A 19,319-nucleotide genomic window follows, 5' to 3' on the forward strand; every position below is an offset into this window, starting at 1 on the left:
GCTCTCATCCTGCAGCCCTGCACACTGGTGAGACTGCTGCACTGGGGCTGGACAGGCACACATGGGGCACCGCCCATCACTGCCCCCACCTCTGCCCCATCCCTGCCGAGGATTTCCCTAACCGGGCAGCAGCCCTCAGGGACAGCAGGGATCCGTGGAGAGACAGGTAAGGGGTGCTTCCTTGCAGTGTTCCTTGCAGTTGGAACACTGCAAGGTCAGCCCTGGGGTGGTGTGCAGGGCTGTGGAGGCAGAAAGGATTCTCAATGGGATGTGGGAAGGGCTGTGCTGTTGCTGCACTTGGGGTGCTGGGCTGCACTCCTGCCCAGCTCCCCAGAACAGCTCCTTCCTGAAGACACAGGGTGCAGTGCCAAGGCCCCAAGGTGCAGGAGCTGGAAGGGATTCAGGGAGCAGGGCAGGGTGCTGGAGAGCAGGCACACATCCCAGCACGTGGGAAGCCCATCAGGATGGAGAGGGGAGGGAAGAGAGGCCTCGGCGAGAGGCCAAGCAAGGGGTGGCCCCTGGCGCACTCATCATGCATTACTGGAAACATCTGGCCTGGGATGTGGGGGCGTGCCCTGGCTGCACACACATGTGTGCACAAGTGCATGGGTACAGGGAAACATACACACACACATGTATTTATGGGTACATGTATATCTGTACATGTACCCACACCTGTGTACACGCATGTTTACATGTGGCCCATGTACCCATACATGTGTGCATATGGTACATGTGGCCCATGTACCCATACATGTGTACATATGTGCCCATACATGTCCAGACACACATACACAGGCATGAATGCACACTCATGTAGCTGCCCTCAGACGTGTGTGCATATGGATGCAAACATGTAAAACTACATGTGTACACACCCCTAACCACATAGGGATAAGTGTACAGATTTGCATGCATACATGTGCGTGTACATGTGCCAGCAAGCACACTTGCTGCATGCAGCATGCACAGGCAGACACACAGGTGTGTGACGCACACGTGCAACAGACATCCACACAATGCCCATGTCCATGAGTGACAGAGCGACTTCACGCATCTTGGCTGGAGCCTGCGGCCATCCCGCTGCCGTGGCACTGTGCCCTGGCAGTGTGTGCATGCTGCGTGTGTGCGGGCATGCGTGTGTGCCCAGCGAGAGCCTCTGTGTGACCATACATCCCATGCGTGTTCACATGTGCCACATGCCCGTGCAAGCCTGCATCTGCCCCTCCACGTCCACATGCCTGTGGGCTGCCTGTGGGATACGGGTGGCTATGCGCGCCAAGTATGCCGGTGCATGCCCAAGTGTGCCAAGCGTAGAGCGTACCCGTGCATGCCCATGCGTGCAGCATGCCCGTGTGTGCCGTGTGTACCCGTGTGCCCACGCGTGTGTGCTGTGCGTGTGCCACACGCAGCCCGTGTTCCCGCCGTACCGCGTGCGCTCCCGCCCTCCGCGGTGCCCGCCGTGCCCCCGGTGCGGCGAGGCGCGGTGCGGGTGCCGAGGCGGGGCGCTGGGGAGCGCGGCGAAGCGGGGGGCGGAGCACGGCGGCGGGGGCGAGAGGCGGCGCCAGCCCCCACCGACCTCCAAACTTTCATTAACTCGGCAGCACCGGCGGCGGCGGCGGCTCCGGGCCTGGTGGAGCACCGGCACTGACAACGACACCGGGCTGGGCGCGGCGGAGCGGCGCCCCCGCGGGCCCACCCGGCGTGGCGGGAGGGGCCGAGCGTCGGCATGGGCACGGTAAGGGGCGCGCACCTCCGCCGGCACCGAGTGCCCGGCCCGTCCAGCGGCCGTAGCAGCACTAGGGATGGGACGGGAGGAGGAGTGGGTGGGCTGCCGAAGAGGGATGGGAAGGGCACGACAGCGGCGAGGGCCTCTGGAGCGGCGGGGTCGTGGACATCGGTAGCCGCACCGGGAGCGGCCACCCGTCAGGACGATGTCGGGAGCGGAAGAGCGGGATAGCGGGATGCGGGGCGGTCCCGCATCTGTTGCTCTCGCGGCGCGGCGGCGCGGTGCCGGGGGAGCGCGGGGGCGCGGCGCGCAGAGCCGGGACCACCGCCGCCGCACCCGGGGAGGGCGCCGGGCACCGGGGCGGCCCGGCTCGGTGACGGGCCGGGGGGGTTGGCGGTAATTTTCCACGGGCATGTGCCGGGGCGGGGCGGCGGAGCAGCCACCACGTGGCGGCTGATGTAACCGGGCCCCCCCGCCACCGTACTGCACCGGGCGGCGGCGGCGGCGGCGGGGGGAGCCGGGCGGCGGGCGCGTCGCGGCGGGCGCTGCCCGCGGGGCCGCCGCCGGAGCCGCCCCCGCGGGGCGGGAGGGCAGCATGGCGGCGGCAGGCCGGCTCGCTGCCAGCCTTCCGTGGGCACCGGGCAACGCCGGCTGCGGTGGGCCCGGCGGATGCTGGCGGAAGAAATGGCCTCGCAGGTGGGCAGCGGCTGCACCGGTGCATCGGGCCGCCCGCCTGCCGGGAGGGAAGGGACGGGGGCTCCATCCGTCAGTCGGGCATCTGTGGCCTTCCGCTGGGTGTCGTGGGCTGCTTCCTCGCGCCGATGTGTGACATCCTCTCCGGCAACCTCTGTGGGTGTCCAGGTGTCCCCGTTTCCAGGGTGCCGGCTCTAGGTACGAGCTGCGCTGCCCTCTGGTCTGTCATGGCATCCCACAGCTCTGGTGGAGCCACCCCGTGGCACCGGTGCTTTGCATCCTCGTCCCTGCTGGGCTGTGCCAGTGGATACTGTAGCCTCAGGCACCCTTATACCCGTCCCATTGCCACACCACCGCTGGCTTCGCGCTCGGTCCCTGTCAGGCTGGGAGCCAATGCCAGCGGCATCTGCGGTGCTCAGGGAGGCTTATCAGCCAGCACCTGGCAGACCCCGAGGGGAGTGGCAACCGTCCGGCCCCTTGGGCACTCCCCCTTGCCAGGGCACGGGATTAGTTCCCACTGTGGATTCAGGGCCGCAGGGTGGGCAGCTTTTGGCTGGCTGGCGGTAGGTGTGTGATGGGGAGGAGGTCTGGCAGCCGAGCCTGCACCTCCCACCTTTGACAGGTCCGAAGAGCGAGGCTTGTGGCAGTGATGACAGCTCTCCTGGAAATGCAGCCACTGCTGAGGAGGGCATTGGCAGTGGGGTGCAGTATCTGCGGTATCTGCTGGCAGCAGCCTGTCTGCGCTGGAGGGGCTGGGGGCTCACATCACAGCCCCTGGTTCCTGCCCCTTATCTGCACTGCCCATGCTCCTTCTTTATGTCTTAAGGTCTTCTGCTGATTGCTTCAGAGTCACGGCAGCCTGGGGATAGGCCCTGGGGTGTTTGCTGCTGGTGGTAGTCGGGGACCCTTGGTGCAAGTCAGGGGTCCTTCTTTGGTCAGCAAGGGTACCGAGCACTGGTGTGGGATCTGCAAACACCAGTGCTTGTTGCACAGACAAACTGGGGTTTTGCAACAGCGTCTGTCCCTTCCAGTGAGGTCAGGCCTCAGTGTTCCCCTGGGGCCTCCAGCAGCCCCAGGCTGGGGCAGGGGTGAGGGCCGGGGAGACAGATGCCTGTGCCCGTGCACTGTCCAGCAGCACCTGGCACCCGGCAGAGCCCAGCGGCTCGGCCCCCCTGCGCCGCACGTGCACGCGATGCACCGGGGCAGAAGGCAATCGTTTCCCATCTGTGTCCTGCGCGGCAGCTGAGCCCTGCACTGGCCCCGCTCAGCGCCCAGTCCCGGCGCTGTCGTGTGCTGCAGCCACTTCAGCTCCATCTCTCACTGGGGGAGAGCTCAAGGGGCCCCCGCTCCCGCCCGCGGCCCCTGACGCCCACCTGCCGGGGGGCCAGCAGCCAGCTGTCCGCAAGGTCGTCTGTCCACACCGGGTAAATCTTTAACTGCTTCTTGGGAAACACCTGGGAGCTGCCGCTCGTGTGGGTGCCAGGGGGTTCAGAGACGCTGCAGGGGCTGGGAGCCAGCAGGAAGAGACCCTGCTACCCACCCAGCCCCAGGCCCTGCGTCCTCCACCAGGAGTCCTGCTGCCCAGCGGGCAGGTAGAGGGGAGCGACTTGTCTGGCACAGCCCCCCAGTTCCTGGAGGGAGGGGGAGGCCTCGGGTGGGGATGTGCCCACCCCACCAGTCACGTCTCTCTTGATGTCTTCTCCCCTCTGCCCAGCTTGCTCTGACGGTGGATTGAAGGACACTGGTGCTGGTGCCGCGTGACAGAGAGCGGGCAGGCAAGGGACCCTGCACTGGGCAGCCGGCACCGTGCTCCAGCCTCCAGCCTCCAGGAATGGCCGATAAGTGCAGCGAGGGGCTGCTGGTAAGTGCAGGGGTGTGGGAAGGGGGCTGGTGTGCGCCACTGCCTCGGGGACCCAGAGAACCTGGCGCAGGGAGCAAGATGCCGGGGCTCCCGCAGGACTTGGTGTGCCCTTCCAGGACCTCCAGTTGGGATTGTAGCACCATAGTGCTCTCCCAGCATGATGTTTTTTGGACTGATGCTCTCTCTCAATGAGCCTGTTGCCTGTGGGGCTCTTCGGGTGTGGTGTCTCGTTGTGCCTGGAGATGCTATCGCCTGTTTTCAGGCGCTCTGCCCAGCCTTATCACCACCCCAGCTCTGTAGGCAGGCGACTCTACAGCCTGCTGTCTGCAAAGGGTGCAGGTGTTCCTCCAAGACAGATGCCCCACAGGGGCATAGATTATGGGTGCTTCTCCTTGCCTTCACCTAGGGAGCTCTCTGGGTCTGGGCTGGTAGGGTGGTGCACTGGCAGAGAAAGGTTTCTCTGGGCACCAGTGTAGTGCCTGACCTTCTATCCTCATGAGTGATGTCTTGCCGTGTGCTGTGAGCTGCTGTGCACTTTCCTGCGCCAGGGGTGACTTTGGTGTTCCAGGCAGATGTGGAATGTGCCCACTGCGTGTCTTTGTTGGAAGGCTGTGATGGCCTCATGCTTGTGGCAGCTCGGGTTCCTGTGACAGGCTGCTATGCTGCCTTGGGCAGGTGAGCCCCCAGGCTGGGCTTGACTTTTTCCCTTTTTCCCAAAGGATAGGAGCTGAATGCTGAGATTGACACGGTCACCGGGCCCTCCCCTTCCTGGGGGGCTTCCTGAAATAGCTGCACACTCCAGCTGGAGGGCTGGGAGCCAGGGTTTGCCTGGGAAGCCAAGAGCCAGGGGAGCGGCATGCTCCAGCGAGTGCTTCCAGCGCGCCCGTGTGCACGCAGTTCCTCTGCTTGTGTGTCCCAGCATGGCCCCGCAGGCTGTGCCTGCAGCAGGGAGCCCAGCGCCCATCCTGCCTCCAACAGAGATAGGGCTGTGGCAGCTGGTGGGATAGGAGGACAGATTTCCTCTGGAGAAGCCCTGGGCTGGTAACAGGGAGGTGCTGAGGATGTATCTGTGCACCGTCAGGGGTCTGTTGTGGGGACACGCTTCTGCACGTGGCGCTTGCCATGACTCCCTGCTGTTGATGTTTTCTTGTTATGACCAGAGCAGTCAGCATTGCACTGGGGCGAGGGCTGAGCCTGACACCCATGTCAGGGAGCCAGACATTGGAGTGCCCACCCACTCCCCATAAATCTTTAACCTGCTTCTCAGAAGTACCTGACCAGCCCACCCCAGGGCCAGGGTGTCAGGTGCAACACAGTCTGACATGTGCTGTGTTGGTCACCCTGGCTCCGAGACCTCTTCCTGGACCTCCCCTATTTACAGGGCACAGGTCATTGCTGCTGTTGGGTCTGTGGGGAGAAGGGTAGGTCCCTGAGAGCATCCCTGCTCTTGAAGCATCCCCATTCCTGCACCCTGTGAGTCCCAGGAGGACCTGCAGTGGCCAGGTTCTGACTTCTGAGCTGCCTGAGTCCATGGGAAAGGAACATAATCTCCTTGGTCTGCCTCCAGGGCCCTGCCAGTAACCTCGTAAAGTTTGGTCCTGTCCTCGTAAAGTTTGCCTGTCCTCTCATCCCTGCCTGTAGGTGCAGCTGCTACCCCCACCACCCCCTGTCCAGCTGGGCTCTCACTGTGCAATCCCTGCCCAGGACTGTGTGCAGTGCCTGGAGCTGGACAAGTTTACAGTGCCTGCTGCGCCCCACCTGGGGAGGGACAGGGATGATGGAGGCAGTAGGTGGGTGGTGTCTGTGCCTCAGTTTCCCCACCTGTCATCTGGGGCATGGAGAACAAGGGTGGTGTGTACTGCTTTTGCAGACTCTGTGGGTTTGGGTGCCCCTGTGGAGCTCTGAATGCTTACTCCAAAACAGGAGGCAGTTGAGAGGGGCCGTGCCCACCCTACTTCTCCCAAGCCCCAGAAATGCTCTGACTGCAGATACCCAGTGGAGTGCAGGACAGCTCCAGGGGCTGGATCAGTCCCTGTGTAGCTGGGCAGAGGGGATCGCTGTGAGCTACAGGGAAGGGTCTGACTGCCTCTCCCTCCCAGGCCTTTAAGGACATTTTGTTTTGTTGTCCTTGGGGTGCTTTGTTCAGACTCCAGCACTGCCAGTGACTCCTGACTCCCAGGGCTGCCTTGCTGGCACGGCCAAGCAGTCTTTGGCTGCAGCTTGCCCAGCTCAGGTAGGTTCCAGCTGTCACCCAAGACCACCCTGACTACACACTGGGGCCCTGCTCCCACTGCACTGCAGACTGGTTAAGGGCTGGGGGGTCCCTGCTGTTCCAGACACCCCCAGCAGCGCAGTGCCACTGACCAGCGGCAGGAGCTGCGGAAGTGGCTTTTGGCTGCGGGAGCCCTTCCCGGAATACCAAGGGGCAGCGATGGGGGGGCTGGCGGGGGATTTTTCTGCCTGAACGCCCCAGGAGAATCATGTCTGCCCTGGTAGAATGGGGCCAGAGAAAGGCAGCCCTGTCGGGAAGCACTAAGCTAGGGGATAGTGGCACTGGGACAGGTCCCTGGGCATCATTCCTACCCCAGTCACCCTGCAGCCCTGTCAGGGGGCTGGAAGACCTGTGGACCACCCCCCATGTACCCATCGCCCCTGTCTCTCTAGTTCAGCCCCAGCACCACCAGCCAGCCAGGCTGGGGACCAGAATGCTGGAGTAGGTGAGGGTCCTACTGCAGGCCTTTTGTTTCTAGCAGTATGCCTCCATGCAGCTGGCTGGCCCCTGTGTCTGCTGGCTGGGCTGCTGAGGAAGCGGCACTTTGCTCCCACGGGGCAAGGCTGGCAGAGGGTCTGGCATCCTCAGGACAGGGCAATGGGTCCTAGTGTTCTGTGCTCAGGCTGCTCTAAGGGGCAGGGGATGAAATGTGCCCAGGGCAAGACGTGATGGTGGCACACAGGTGGCCCAGGCAAAGTGTTACAGCTGAACTGGGTCATGGAGGGATGCCCACAAGGTGCCCGCACACCTTGCAGGGTGTCTGGGCACAGAGCTGCCCAGCTGCATGCAGGGCAGGACTTGGCTGGGGTCAATGGGGCTGGCACAGCACGGGGTGGCTCTTGGCTTGGACGTTTCAGGGGGCACAGTTGGGTGCTGCCGTCCCATGGGTGGGATATGTCCCGAGCTGCTGGGTGGCTGGTGCAGGAGGGGACAGGGACACGCACTGGGTGCTGGCATGTTGGAGGTTGAGTGCCCACCCCACGCACGTGTGCTGTTCACGTGTGCGCCCACGGCCGCTGCTGCCCGGACCCCAGATGGTCGCCCGAAAGCGCTGGCCCGTCCCCCCGCCCTCCGTGCACCATCATGCGTCGCTGGCGCCTTGGCCACACTCCCCAGCCGGGACGCAGGGCTGGGAGCAGCTGGGGCACCCTGAGCCTGGCTGCAGGGCACCCTCCGCCTGGCCTCCTACGGGACACAGCACCCCACCAGGGTCCCACCTCGCGCTGGCAAGGGGGTGAGCAGGGAGGCTGTGGGGTGCCTGGGCAGTGAAGGGGTCGTGGCACAGCCCTCCTGCTGGCCAGATGGTCCCCCTCGGGGCAGTGACCTTGTATGGGTTGCCATGGAGGCCCCATGATGTCACCCACAGTATGACGTGAATATAGTTGAGTGGAGTAGCATGGCACCCGGCTGGGGATGTGCCAGCAGAAAGGCTTATCCCTGTGCCCCTGTCCCTAAGCAGGGATGTGCCCTGTTCCTGCAGCCCTTGAATGCCCAGGGTTGGGATTGGGCATGCAGCGCTAAGCTGCTGTGCAGATGATGGGCGTAGGGGCAGGAACACACATGTGGGGCTTGGGATGTTGAGGCATGGAAATAGGAGGCTCTGAGGGAATGTCGTCTTCTGCTATGCTCCGAGAGCAGCTCCTGGCCCCGACCAGACGGGCAGCGGTGCCCGCAGGGAGGGCAGTGCTGCCCACTGGAGCGTGCAGGGCTGCGAGCAGCTGGACCCCGCTAATGAGGCCTCATTAAGTGGGACAGTGCTGAGCCCGCTGTGCAGGCTGCTCTGCCGTGCCCTGCCTACACGAGCCTGGGAGGGCACCTGGCTCGTGGGGGTACAGCTCGTGGGGGGCAGCAGAGGCACGGCAGTGCCTGGGGGTGGGCCGGGCAGGCATGGTGCCAGGGCAGGTGGCGTGGTGGGGCGCCGGTGCTGCATCGGGGCGGGCGGCAGGGGGCCGAGCCTGGCTGGGAGGCAAGTGGAGAGCAGTGCCAAGCGCTGGAGGCAGCGGGCGGGGGAAGGCGGGAGGGCGGGCGGCTGCTGCTGCGCCGGAGCCCGAGGTGCCAATGAAGCTGGGGACTCACGGAGCCGTCCAGCCTGGGCCCCCGGATGGCAGCTGCGAGCAGCCAGGCCCCCTCGGACCCTCTCAGCAGGTCAGTGGGCAGGTGAGAGCAGGGTCTGGGGGGCAGAGTGGGGGGCGGGCCAGGCGGAGTGGTGGCCATGCCAGTGCTGTCCCCCACCACTCATGGGTCTTCAAACTCCTTTGTACTCTCTTCGGGGTGGTGGCTCTGCAGGGCTGAGCTGCAGCTGTAGATTTGTGCCACGGCATGTTGGAGAGGTACCCCCAAGCCCCACAGCCTTTGATGTGGGGTGCTCCAGGGAGGGAGGGCAGAGCATGGCACCAAACCCCTCCGTGGCCTCAGTTGTGTTGGGAGCAACAAGAGATTGCCTGAACAGTTGTGTGTCTGTTATCCCTGGAATCTACCGATTTTGCAGAAGAGGTGCACAGCACCTGGGTTGCAACTCAGTGCTGCAGGGACAGAGTATAGTAAAGATCCTCCTTCTCCCCCCTTCCCCTCTTCCCTTTCATGGGCATCAGTGAGCAATGTTAAAGTTTGCCCTGGCCCCCCCCATGGCACCCCAGGGCAGTCCTGGTGGCTCGCAGAGCGTGCTCAGGGCTGTCACTGGGGCTGGACAGCCTTCTACAGTGAGGGGTGGTGAAGGCTGTGTATTACTCCTGTGGGAGGTCCTGGGGTTTGGGCGTGCCCCTCATCACTGCATTACCCCAGCCCTGGGACTGTCCCCAGCACCATGCCAGATGTTTTTTCCCCCACAACATGCCTCTGCTGCACCAGGACAGGGGCAAACCTGGGACTGGGCACCAAAGAGAGCGGGTGGGGAGAGAAAGGATGTGCTGGTGAGTCTGGCAGAGTCAGGATGTGCAGGGCATGGCAACCTCTGATGCAGGGATGACACTTGTGGATTCATTACCCCATGTACCAGGGACAAGGAGTGCAGGGCCTGATTATAGGCCCCCAGCACCCAGGATCAATAGACAGTCAGCAAGGGCATGCAGGACACCCCCTCTCTAAGTGACCCCATCTCTCCATCCCTTGGGACGCCCACCTCAGGCTGGGCTTCATCTGCCTCCAACATCCTGCACCCCACTTTCTTGCCCTTGAAGAGCCACTATTGTGCCAAATGATGTTACTAGTGTATTTTTCTATCTTCCAGCAGCCCCTGCCTAAAACAGCCATGAGTTTGCTGCCATTGCCATGGCAATGAGCAATGACATCAGGCTGATGACATCAGGGGTACTGGTACTGTCTGCTGGCATTGCAGAAGCAGCCCTGACAGCCCCTGAGTGGGAGGTTGAATGTAGAAATTGAGGGTCCCTCACTGGTTCATGGGGGCTGGATAAGGTTTGTTTCCCACAGAGTGCCTCTGCTGGCCTGGCATACCCCCATGTGGACAGTTTGAATGTGGAAAAAAGAGGAGGGGGTTAATGCTGGAGATGCCTCCCACAAGGACATCCCCTTCCAGTATCGACCCTGCCACCATCACAAGCTTACCAGCCATAAATCAGGGGCCCTCAGGGAAGTGGGGGGCATCCGGGCACCCCAGCCAAGCTGTCATTGTGTGAGGCAATGCTGCTTAGCATGAGAAAGACTTTGGTGCCAGGCAGGGTGATGGATGATGCCTGCTTTGCTGGGCTGGGGAAGTTTTGGCTGTAGTGTGTGGGGGGTTCCCTGGGGAAGGGGGAGGAAGGATGCCCTGGGCACCCCAAACATCCCCTTTTGGGACGTTTTGGATATTCCCTTTTGGAACTTCCCTTCTGAAGACATTTGGGGTGCCTGTGGCATCCTTCCTCCTCCCTGATGTTATCACCCAAGCCAGGCATCCTTTGAAGCTGCATTGGATTACATGCATGGACAGCCTGGGGCCTGGGAGCAGGACCTGGTCTCCCCAGAGACTGCACTGTTGCTGGGTGGCAGCTCTCCCTTTGCATTCCATCCCTGTCCTCTTCCCACAGCAGGGAAAGGGGGGAGTTTCATCTTCCCAGATGTCCGGGTTCTCTCTATCCACCCTTTTCTTTTACCATGTGGGGTTGGGAGGGTGGTTAATGAGTGTAAAGGACAGGGTGACCTTCCTGCATTTGGGGAGGGGGGGTTGTAGTGAGCTGATGGGTGAGCATGCGTTTGCTCACGTGTGCTCGCTTGTGCATGCATGGACACATGTGGCTGCCCCCTTATTGGGGACAAGTGCACCAAAGCCCAGTGCTGCAGGAAAAGAGGAGGGAGCAGCACAGGCCTGGCAGTTTTGTTGCACTGGTGGCAAGCAGCTCAAATTTGGGGTGCTCCATGAGGCTTGGGAGTGAAGCCAGGGTCACCTGAGCAGAGCAATGGCTTGGAACAGGGATGAGGTCCCCTGTGGGCACCAGGGATCCTGGCTGAGCCGGTGCCATATCGTGTATGTGGTCCCCTCAGCAGACCCTTTGTCAGGGAGGCTGGAGCATTGCCCCCGCTCCTGCTGGCTGTGCTGCTCATTAGGAGCCTCGTTAGTGTGAGCAGCTTAATCAGAGGCTTCCTGATGGGATCAGTCTGCTCGAGTGGGCAGTGTGCCCTGGCATGGGGACACTGCCAGTGTCCTGTCCCCCGCTTTAGAGACCCCTGTGTCCTGCTCTTGCACAGCACTCCACAAAGAGATCCTCTGCTGGGGGGGTTGGAGCTGCCGTGAGGCTGTTTCTGATCCACCCTTGGCTCACAGGGTCGGGTGGGGGCACTGCGGTTCCCCGGCTGGGCACGGCAGTGTATTGCCCCTGCCGCCCTGCCCGTATTGCCCCGCGATCCCCCGTGCCCCTCTCCTGCGGCCCCCCCGCAGCCCGCGGCGCGTGCGGGCCCCGCTCGCAGCAGATGGCTTTGTTTGGCAGCGCGGCGCTGGAGTCGCTGGGCATCACGTCCCGGCTGTGCCGGCCCTAATCAAATGATACGGTTAGGTGCACCGCGCCTGCTGCCTGCGCCCCGCCGGCGTGAGCAGATCCAAAGTGACGGCTCCCGTTTGTGGCCCGCTCACTGCCGCCGCCAGCCACCGTGGGGGGCACATGGAGAGGGGAGCGGCTGCGGGAGTGGCGCTGGGGTGTCCATGGTGGTGAGACCAGCACTGGGGAGTTCCAGCAGGCTCCTAGGGCTGCTGGCACCCTGAGCTGCTCCTCTAGGAGCATGGGGGCTGTGGGACTAGGGATTGGCGAGCAGCACCCTCACCCCAGGCACCCATCCATCACCTGGCCTCAGGTGGGGAGAGGAGGGCTTGGAGCACTCCTGCATTGTGAAATGCTGTCTACCCTCAGCCTAACCTGCTAGGGCTCCACAGCATCCACGCAGGACATTAGTATCACGCCAGGGCTGTGCTGGGACAGAGCCACGGGGTGATGGGTGCCATCCCTGCTGGAGTGACAGGCACTCATCTCCTTTGTTGTCCTCCTTGGTGTGAGCTCACATTGTGTGGCAGTCTGCACAAAGCGCCCTTTCTTGCCCCCTTCTGCCCTCCTGCCCCCCAGTCCCCTGCAGTGAGAGACAACTGGGCAGTGGTGCTGCCCATGCGGGAGATCCAACTGCAGGGGACCCCCTGTGAGCTGCCCCAGGCACGGTGCCCTTGCTTGGTGCTGAGCTGGCAGCAGGACCCTGGCTGAAGCAGGGTGCTTTTTCTGGCGGGGGGTACCCAGGCCCCTGCCAGCTCTAGTCACTGCACCTCACTTCCCATCAAGAGGGGCTTCTGCTTCAACCCAGGGGTCCCACAATTTCCCCCCAGTCATGGACAGTGGCCACCCAGCAGGACCTCTCTCGCTGGGCACAGGGTAGGGGGGGCATGAGAACAGAGGCCCCTTTGTGCTCTGGCGCCTGGACCTGCTTTGTATGAGTTGCAGGCTCTCCCTTTGCTGCAGCCGGGCTCTGGGCAGAGCCATTCATTGCGGGGGGGCCAACACCGCTGCCCTCCCCCTCCTTGGCACTGCCTGTGTGCGGCGGGGGCAGGCAGGGGGGCAGCATGGGGAAGGATGCCGGGGACCTCCCAGTCCCACTTGGCGGCTGTCACCCTTCCAACGGGGCCAGCAGGGGGGTCCCCAATTGACACATCTTATGGCATCTCTCTGCAGAACGGCGCCGTGCCCGGGGAGCAGGGCAAGCAGGAGAAGAGCGTCAAGCGTGGCAACTGGGGCAACCAGATCGAGTTTGTGCTGACCAGCGTGGGCTATGCCGTGGGCCTAGGCAACGTCTGGCGCTTCCCATACCTCTGCTACCGCAATGGGGGAGGTGGGTGTCAGGGGGCCAGGGGAGTGGGGTTCCTCTGGAGCCCCAGCCCCGCATGGTATTTCTTGGGGTGGTGCAGGGCATGGGAAGCACAGCTGTGCCTGGGGGTTACTGCTCACTCATCCTCTGATTCCTGCTCACCAGGTGCCTTCATGTTCCCCTACTTCATCATGCTTGTGTTCTGCGGCATCCCCCTCTTCTTCATGGAGCTCTCCTTTGGGCAGTTTGCCAGCCAGGGCTGCCTTGGCGTCTGGAGGGTCAGCCCCATGTTCAAAGGTAAGGAGCTGCCTGTCCGTACTGGCACAGGCCAGCATGGGACACCTGCTGTCACAGTGCCTGGCAGCTGGTGTGACCCTCACACACCATGGGGTGCACGCACACCTCTGGCACACCACATGGCCCGGTGCAGGCACCTGCAGCTCGTGCATTCCTGCACACGCGTGTCCTGCGCACGGATCACGGTCTGCATTGCACTGGTCCCCTGTGCTCATGCCCACCCTGGCTACACTGCCCTGCAGAGCCTGCCTGGCTTCCCTTGCACGCATTACACGTGCCCCTGTGCGCATGCGTCGCATCTCCTGTGCAAACCCCAGCCCTGCGCTGGCATCCACTGCAGGCATTACCCACACATCCCTGCATATGCCACACGTGTCCCCAGCACATCACTCTCGCGGAGGCCACTCAGGTCCCCTGAACACACTGTGGCATGTCCAGCTGCTTCTGCAGTTGTCTTCTTGGACCACAGGTAGCAGGTGCTGTGCCCATGTGCTTGCTCTGCCATGGCTGGACCCTGCTCCAGGTGCATCTCCTGGCTTTCCAGTGTGCTCCCACACTGCTGGCTCCCCTGGCCCACACCTGCAGGCTGCCCACAATGTCATGTCTGAGTGCAAGCACTCCATGCACATGCTCTTTTGTGCTCTGCACCGTGGCATGCTGCGCCTGGGGTGCACTTCCCTGTGCTCATGGGGCCCGTCACATGCCACCAGATAACTGCAGGCCTGAAATCACGGTAGCCAGAAATGACCCCCATCCAGTTGTTCTCTCAGGCTGCAGATCCCAAAGGTTTGCCTGCAGCCTGTGTGCATTGCCATGTGTCTATGGGGACCCTCAGCACCACTAGGCTTGTTTGGAGGTAGAGGATCTCATGCACAGTGCTTCTCACACCCTTGCCAAAGCCGGGCACTGAGCCTCTGCAAAGCTGCTGACAGCACTGCATGCAGCCCACTCCTCCCGTGCCACAACCCCTGGTGCTGTGCGCCGTGCCGTGCCGCCGCACCCTGCCGCTCACCCCTCCCCGGTGCTGTTCCCAGGCGTGGGCTACGGGATGATGGTGGTGTCCACATACATCGGGATCTACTACAACGTGGTGATCTGTATTGCCTTCTACTACTTCTTTGTGTCCATGACGCCTGTGCTGCCCTGGACGTACTGCAGCAACCCCTGGAACACGCCCGACTGCGTGGGGGTGCTGGATGGGAACCTCTCCAGCCGTGCTGCCCTCAACATCACCCAGCTCCTCAACACCACCCAGAAGCGCACCAGCCCCAGTGAGGAGTACTGGAGGTACCGGGGCCTGGGGTCAGGGAGGGGGGAGGTGATGATGGTCGGGCCCCACTGACACTGCTGCCCCCTCCCCATACAGGAGGTATGTGCTGAACCTGTCGGATGACATCGGGAACCTGGGCGAGGTGCGGCTGCCCCTCCTGGGCTGCCTTGGTGTCTCCTGGGTCGTGGTCTTCCTCTGCCTCATCAAGGGCGTGAAATCCTCGGGGAAGGTACCTGTGTGCTCCCTCTCCAGGCCCCTCCCTGTGGGTGTGCACATGCCTTCAGAATAGATGGCGATGTACCTTCTAGGCATAGCCCCTCCTCTACTGGGAATGAACCTCCCATTGTGGACATACAGTCATCCCTTCTGGGTGCAGCTCCACCTCTTTGTCCCCGCCCTCTGTGTATGCTCCTTCCATTCTGGGAAAGACCACACCCATGTGACCTGGCCACATCCCTTCTGGACACAGCTCCTCCCACGTGGCCATGGTTCCACCTCGTTGATGATAGTCCCTTCTCTGGACCATATCCTCTCCTGGTCTGTCACTCCACTCTCTGGACCATAACCCCAGCCCATAGCCACACCTTAGCCACACCTGCCTGTGTCCCCACCCCTGCCCCCATCCCCACCTCACTGAGGTGCTGCCCCACAGGTGGTGTATTTCACGGCCACCTTCCCCTATGTGGTGCTCACCATCCTCTTCGTGCGCGGCATCACGCTGGAGGGGGCCGTCACTGGCATCATGTACTACCTGACACCCCAGTGGGACAAGATCCTCAATGCCAAGGTGAGCAGGGACGAAGGGTGGCGGGCAGGGGGGCTTAGCGGGGCCAGGGGCACAGCACTGACCATCCCACTGCCGCAGGTGTGGGGTGATGCGGCCTCGCAGATCTTCTACTCGCTGGGCTGTGCCTGGGGCGGGCTCATCACCATGGCCTCCTACAACAAATTCCACAACAACTGCTACCGGTGAGTGCCTGACCACAGTCCCCCAGCCCTGCCACTGTCCTTGTGTCCCCTGCCGGCCCTGACTCCTCTTCCCATAGGGACAGCATCATCATCAGCATCACCAACTGTGCTACCAGCGTTTATGCTGGCTTCGTCATCTTCTCCATCCTGGGCTTCATGGCCAACCACCTGGGTGTGGATGTCTCCAAGGTGGCTGACCACGGGCCGGGCCTAGCCTTCGTCGCCTACCCTGAGGCCCTCACCTTGCTCCCCATCTCGCCACTGTGGTCCATTCTCTTCTTCTTTATGCTCATCCTCCTGGGACTGGGTACACAGGTAGGTCATGGTGGGGCCAGCACGTTCAAATGGGGTGGCATGGTGGGGCCAGGGTGGTGACATGCTGCTTTCTTTGCCCCCTGTGTAGTTCTGCCTGCTGGAGACTCTGGTCACGGCCATTGTGGATGAGGTGGGCAACGAATGGATCATCCGCAAGAAGACCTTTGTAACGCTGGGAGTGGCTGTGGCTGGCTTCCTGCTGGGCGTCCCGCTCACCACACAGGTAGGTGACCATGGGACTGTCACCATTGGGTGCCATTGCCATGGTCACCTTCATCAGCCACATCATTGCCACTGTGATGGTAGTGACAGCCAGGGCCTGGTCTTGTCACACCAACACTGGGGACAGTACCCAGAATTGTCTCCATGCTGACTCTGGCATCAGGCATTGCCATGCCAGCTGTGGTGATGGTATCCGAGCTGCGTGTTGCCGGCACAGTCAGCATGGCTGTGCTGTTGCCCTGCCAGCAGTGCGGGGGCAGCTGTGCCAATGCGTCTGTCTTCCAGGCGGGCATCTACTGGCTCCTGCTAATGGACAACTACGCCGCCAGCTTCTCCCTGGTGGTCATCTCCTGCATCATGTGTGTGGCCATCATGTACATCTATGGTAGGTGCGGCTGCCTGCAGCCAATCGGATGGTGGGGCTGACCCAACCAGCCAATTGGGAAGGGTTTGCCCCAACATCTGGCCAATCAGCAGTTTGCTCTGTGTTACATGGGGAGGCTGGTGCCCAATCAGGAGCTGCAGCTGGGGAGGCTCGCGGGTCCCACCGCGATGGTGCTGGGGCTGGAGCCGGGTGGGCAGTGAGAGGGCTCAGGTCACCACCAGGGCTGATGGTCACTTTTCTCCCCAGGGCACCGGAACTACTTCAAGGACATTGAGATGATGCTGGGCTTTCCTCCTCCACTCTTCTTCCAGATCTGCTGGCGCTTCATCTCACCTGCAATCATATTTGTGAGCATCGCAACCATGGGGCATTGGGCTGTGGGAGGAGGGGGTGAGGAGCTCACCTGGACATGGCACTCCCTGAGAGTGCTGGGCTCAGGAAAGTTGTGGGGGCACAGAGCAAGCTGGCTGCTCCCCACTGACTGATCCCGCCTATCCCTTCCCAGTTCATCCTGGTCTTCACAGTGATCCAGTACCGGCCCATCTCCTACAATGAGTATGTCTACCCTACCTGGGCCATCAGCATTGGCTTCCTCATGGCACTCTCTTCCGTCATCTGCATCCCTATCTACGCCATCTACAAAGTGTGCCGTTCTGAGGGGGACACACTGCTTGAGGTGGGTGGCCAGGGGCTACACCCCTTTGTCTACGTGCCAGCTGAGGCTGCCCTCAAGGCTGTCACTGACCTCACGGGAGCTGTCAGCAGTGGCTGTATGCAGGCAGCATGCATAGGGCACCACATGTCTCTGCAGCCCTGAAAGCTCCTGGCATGCTGGTGCAGACTGGGGCAGGGGAGGATGGTGGGTGCTAATCTTGTCTCCATCCTCTCCCTTTCTAGCGCTTGAAAAATGCTACCAAGGCAAGCAAGGACTGGGGCCCAGCGCTGCCAGAGCACCGCAGCGGGCGCTATGCCCCGGCGTTCAGCCCTTCCACCGAGTCCCACCTGGAGGTGCAGCCCCTGCAGCCAGAGAAGGGCCAGAGTGAAGCGGCGGCTGCATCCCCCGTGCAGGGCAGCAATGGCTCAGCCCACAGCCAGGACTCCAGACTGTGACCCCCCACAATCTCCGCACCCCCTCTAACCCCTCTTGCACCTTCCGCTGGCGGAGCCTGGCTCCGGGCCGCACCGGACCATGGGGGCTCTCAGCACCCACCCCCCGAGACCCCCCCACCTCCTCGCCGGTTAACCCCTCCCGCCCCCGCCCCCGTGGCATTCGTTAACCCTCGTGTTTACGGTAACCTTTGTGCTCGACGCTGGGACAAGAGAGGAGGGGGCACAGCCCCGAGAGGGCCGGGAGCCAGAGGCACTTTGCAGGGGCCTTGACCTGGGGGTATGCACAGGATGGGGGGGGTGGGATGCTCCCAGGCTCCCACCCCCCCTTCCCTAAGCCAGGCAGCCTGCCCTGCCATGGGGCACCCTCCTGACCTTCCAGGGGGAGGACAGGGGGTGGGACCAGGGTTGGGCATGCCAAGACTGCCCACGGCCTGTGTGTGCACAAGGCCATCATGGCAGGGGTTGGCCCTGCAGGGACCCCCAGCCTGGGTGCACACCCACTGTGGCTCAGAGCCTGCTGGGTCTCACAGGTGGTCGTACCCAGGGGTGCTGCCAGGCACCAGGCCAGCAGAGGGAGATGGGGGCAAGCATGTTGCTTGCCCTGGCGGGGGGATCTGATGGCACAAGACACAAGCACTTAGAGCACACGTGCGTACACGTGTGTGTCCCTCACAGACACAGCATGGGCACACATGTGGCATACGTGGGCATGCACATATGCACGGTACACCGGGGCTGTGCAGGCAGTGAGCTGGGACGCTCCCCTCCATGTACCCCTCCACCCTGTGGCCCCACTGGGGTCTGTGGATGCCCTTCTGGGTGGCCAGGCATCACCTACAAAGCTGGGCACAGCCACAAGCAGCATGGACACAGCCCAATGCTGCTGCCTGCCCCACAGTGGGGCAGGAGGCTGGCGAGTACTTAAGCCTGGCCGGGGGATAACCAGACATGGATGAGGTCCAGCTCTCCCTGGCAGCTCCAGCACTGGCAGGGGAGGACCCTCCATGGTGCTAAGGGGGAGCAGAATGGACTGGCCTCCCCCAGCTGCTGCTTAGCAAGAGGTACCAGCGGAGACACGAAGGGCTGCACCAGCCCACTCGCTCCGAGCCATCTGGGGATGCTCAGTCCCCAACCAGTATTAGTGGGACAGGATGCACTGGCAAAGGCCGGGCAGTTTTAAATCTGTCTTCCAGCTCCAGCCAAAGGGCTTGGAGCTCTTGATTTGGGGTGGATGGGATGAGACCCTTCCTTACCCCGCTTGCTCCCCTCCCAGCCAGCACCCTGTGCTCCCCATGTTGCAGCCCCGAGGCTGGCACAGGGACATGGCACAGCTTGGCGCGGTGGCGGGAGGCAGTGGGCGGCGAGCCCCAGCAGGATGTTCCAGCGCCCCGTCCCGAGCCCCCCGTCGTGCCGCGGCGAGGGGCGCAGGTTCCCGCATGGTGCCCGTGCTCTGCCCCTCGAGTCACGCCGCTACTCTTCACCTCTAATTGTTAGCAATAACGCGCGCGTCCCTGGGCAGCGCTGCCTGTGCCAGTGTCTCTGGGCAGCGCTGCCTGTGCCAGTGTCTCTCCTGGTGTAGAGTTCTAAAGTATCCTAGATTTTAATGAGATTTATATTCCTGAGGCTGTGTCCTGCTGTGCCCTTTTTTGGGAACCACGTGGGGGAAGGGAGGGGTTGAAGAGTGGGGGACCACACAAGAAAGGTGCAGCTCTTTTCCCCGATGATGCCAGGTATTGGCACTGAACAATCGGCCAGGTTCTGGGGGATTCTCCTGTGCCCTGCCTGGACATACAAAATGAGCTGGAGGTAAGGCAGAGGATGGAGGATGGGCTTATCCACGCTGGGGGAAAGCATTGTCCCCAAATGCACAGGAGGGCAGCAAATTTCCATGGCATAGTGAGGGCAGCTGGCTTTGCCCTG

General features: G+C 62.4%; 1 protein-coding gene across 1 annotated transcript; it reads left to right on the forward strand.

Moving 5' to 3' along the window:
- Positions 1-1,533: 1,533 nt before the first annotated feature.
- Positions 1,534-19,021, forward strand: SLC6A9 (solute carrier family 6 member 9). The gene is made up of 14 exons (XM_063407248.1): positions 1,534-1,738; positions 4,137-4,283; positions 12,699-12,855; positions 12,997-13,128; positions 14,163-14,415; positions 14,495-14,627; positions 15,051-15,185; positions 15,264-15,367; positions 15,445-15,682; positions 15,771-15,905; positions 16,190-16,289; positions 16,536-16,636; positions 16,795-16,965; positions 17,187-19,021. Exons 2-14 carry the CDS (start codon positions 4,254-4,256, stop codon positions 17,397-17,399), a joined length of 1,902 nt encoding a protein of 633 aa, XP_063263318.1. The 5' UTR covers positions 1,534-1,738; positions 4,137-4,253; the 3' UTR covers positions 17,400-19,021.
- Positions 19,022-19,319: the final 298 nt, after the last annotated feature.

The sequence above is a fragment of the Prinia subflava genome, chromosome 10 (assembly GCF_021018805.1).
Source record: "Prinia subflava isolate CZ2003 ecotype Zambia chromosome 10, Cam_Psub_1.2, whole genome shotgun sequence".
Classification (NCBI taxonomy): domain Eukaryota; kingdom Metazoa; phylum Chordata; class Aves; order Passeriformes; family Cisticolidae; genus Prinia; species Prinia subflava.

Excerpts from the sequence above, each read along its gene's own strand:
- SLC6A9 (XM_063407248.1), top strand. The coding sequence starts at position 4,254 with ATGGCCGATAAGTGCAGCGAGGGGCTGCTG. Across the intron at positions 14,416-14,494 it reads CCCAGTGAGGAGTACTGGAG|GAGGTATGTGCTGAACCTGT; the intron begins GTACCGGGGCCT and ends CTCCCCATACAG. Across the intron at positions 16,290-16,535 it reads GGCCATCATGTACATCTATG|GGCACCGGAACTACTTCAAG; the intron begins GTAGGTGCGGCT and ends TTTTCTCCCCAG.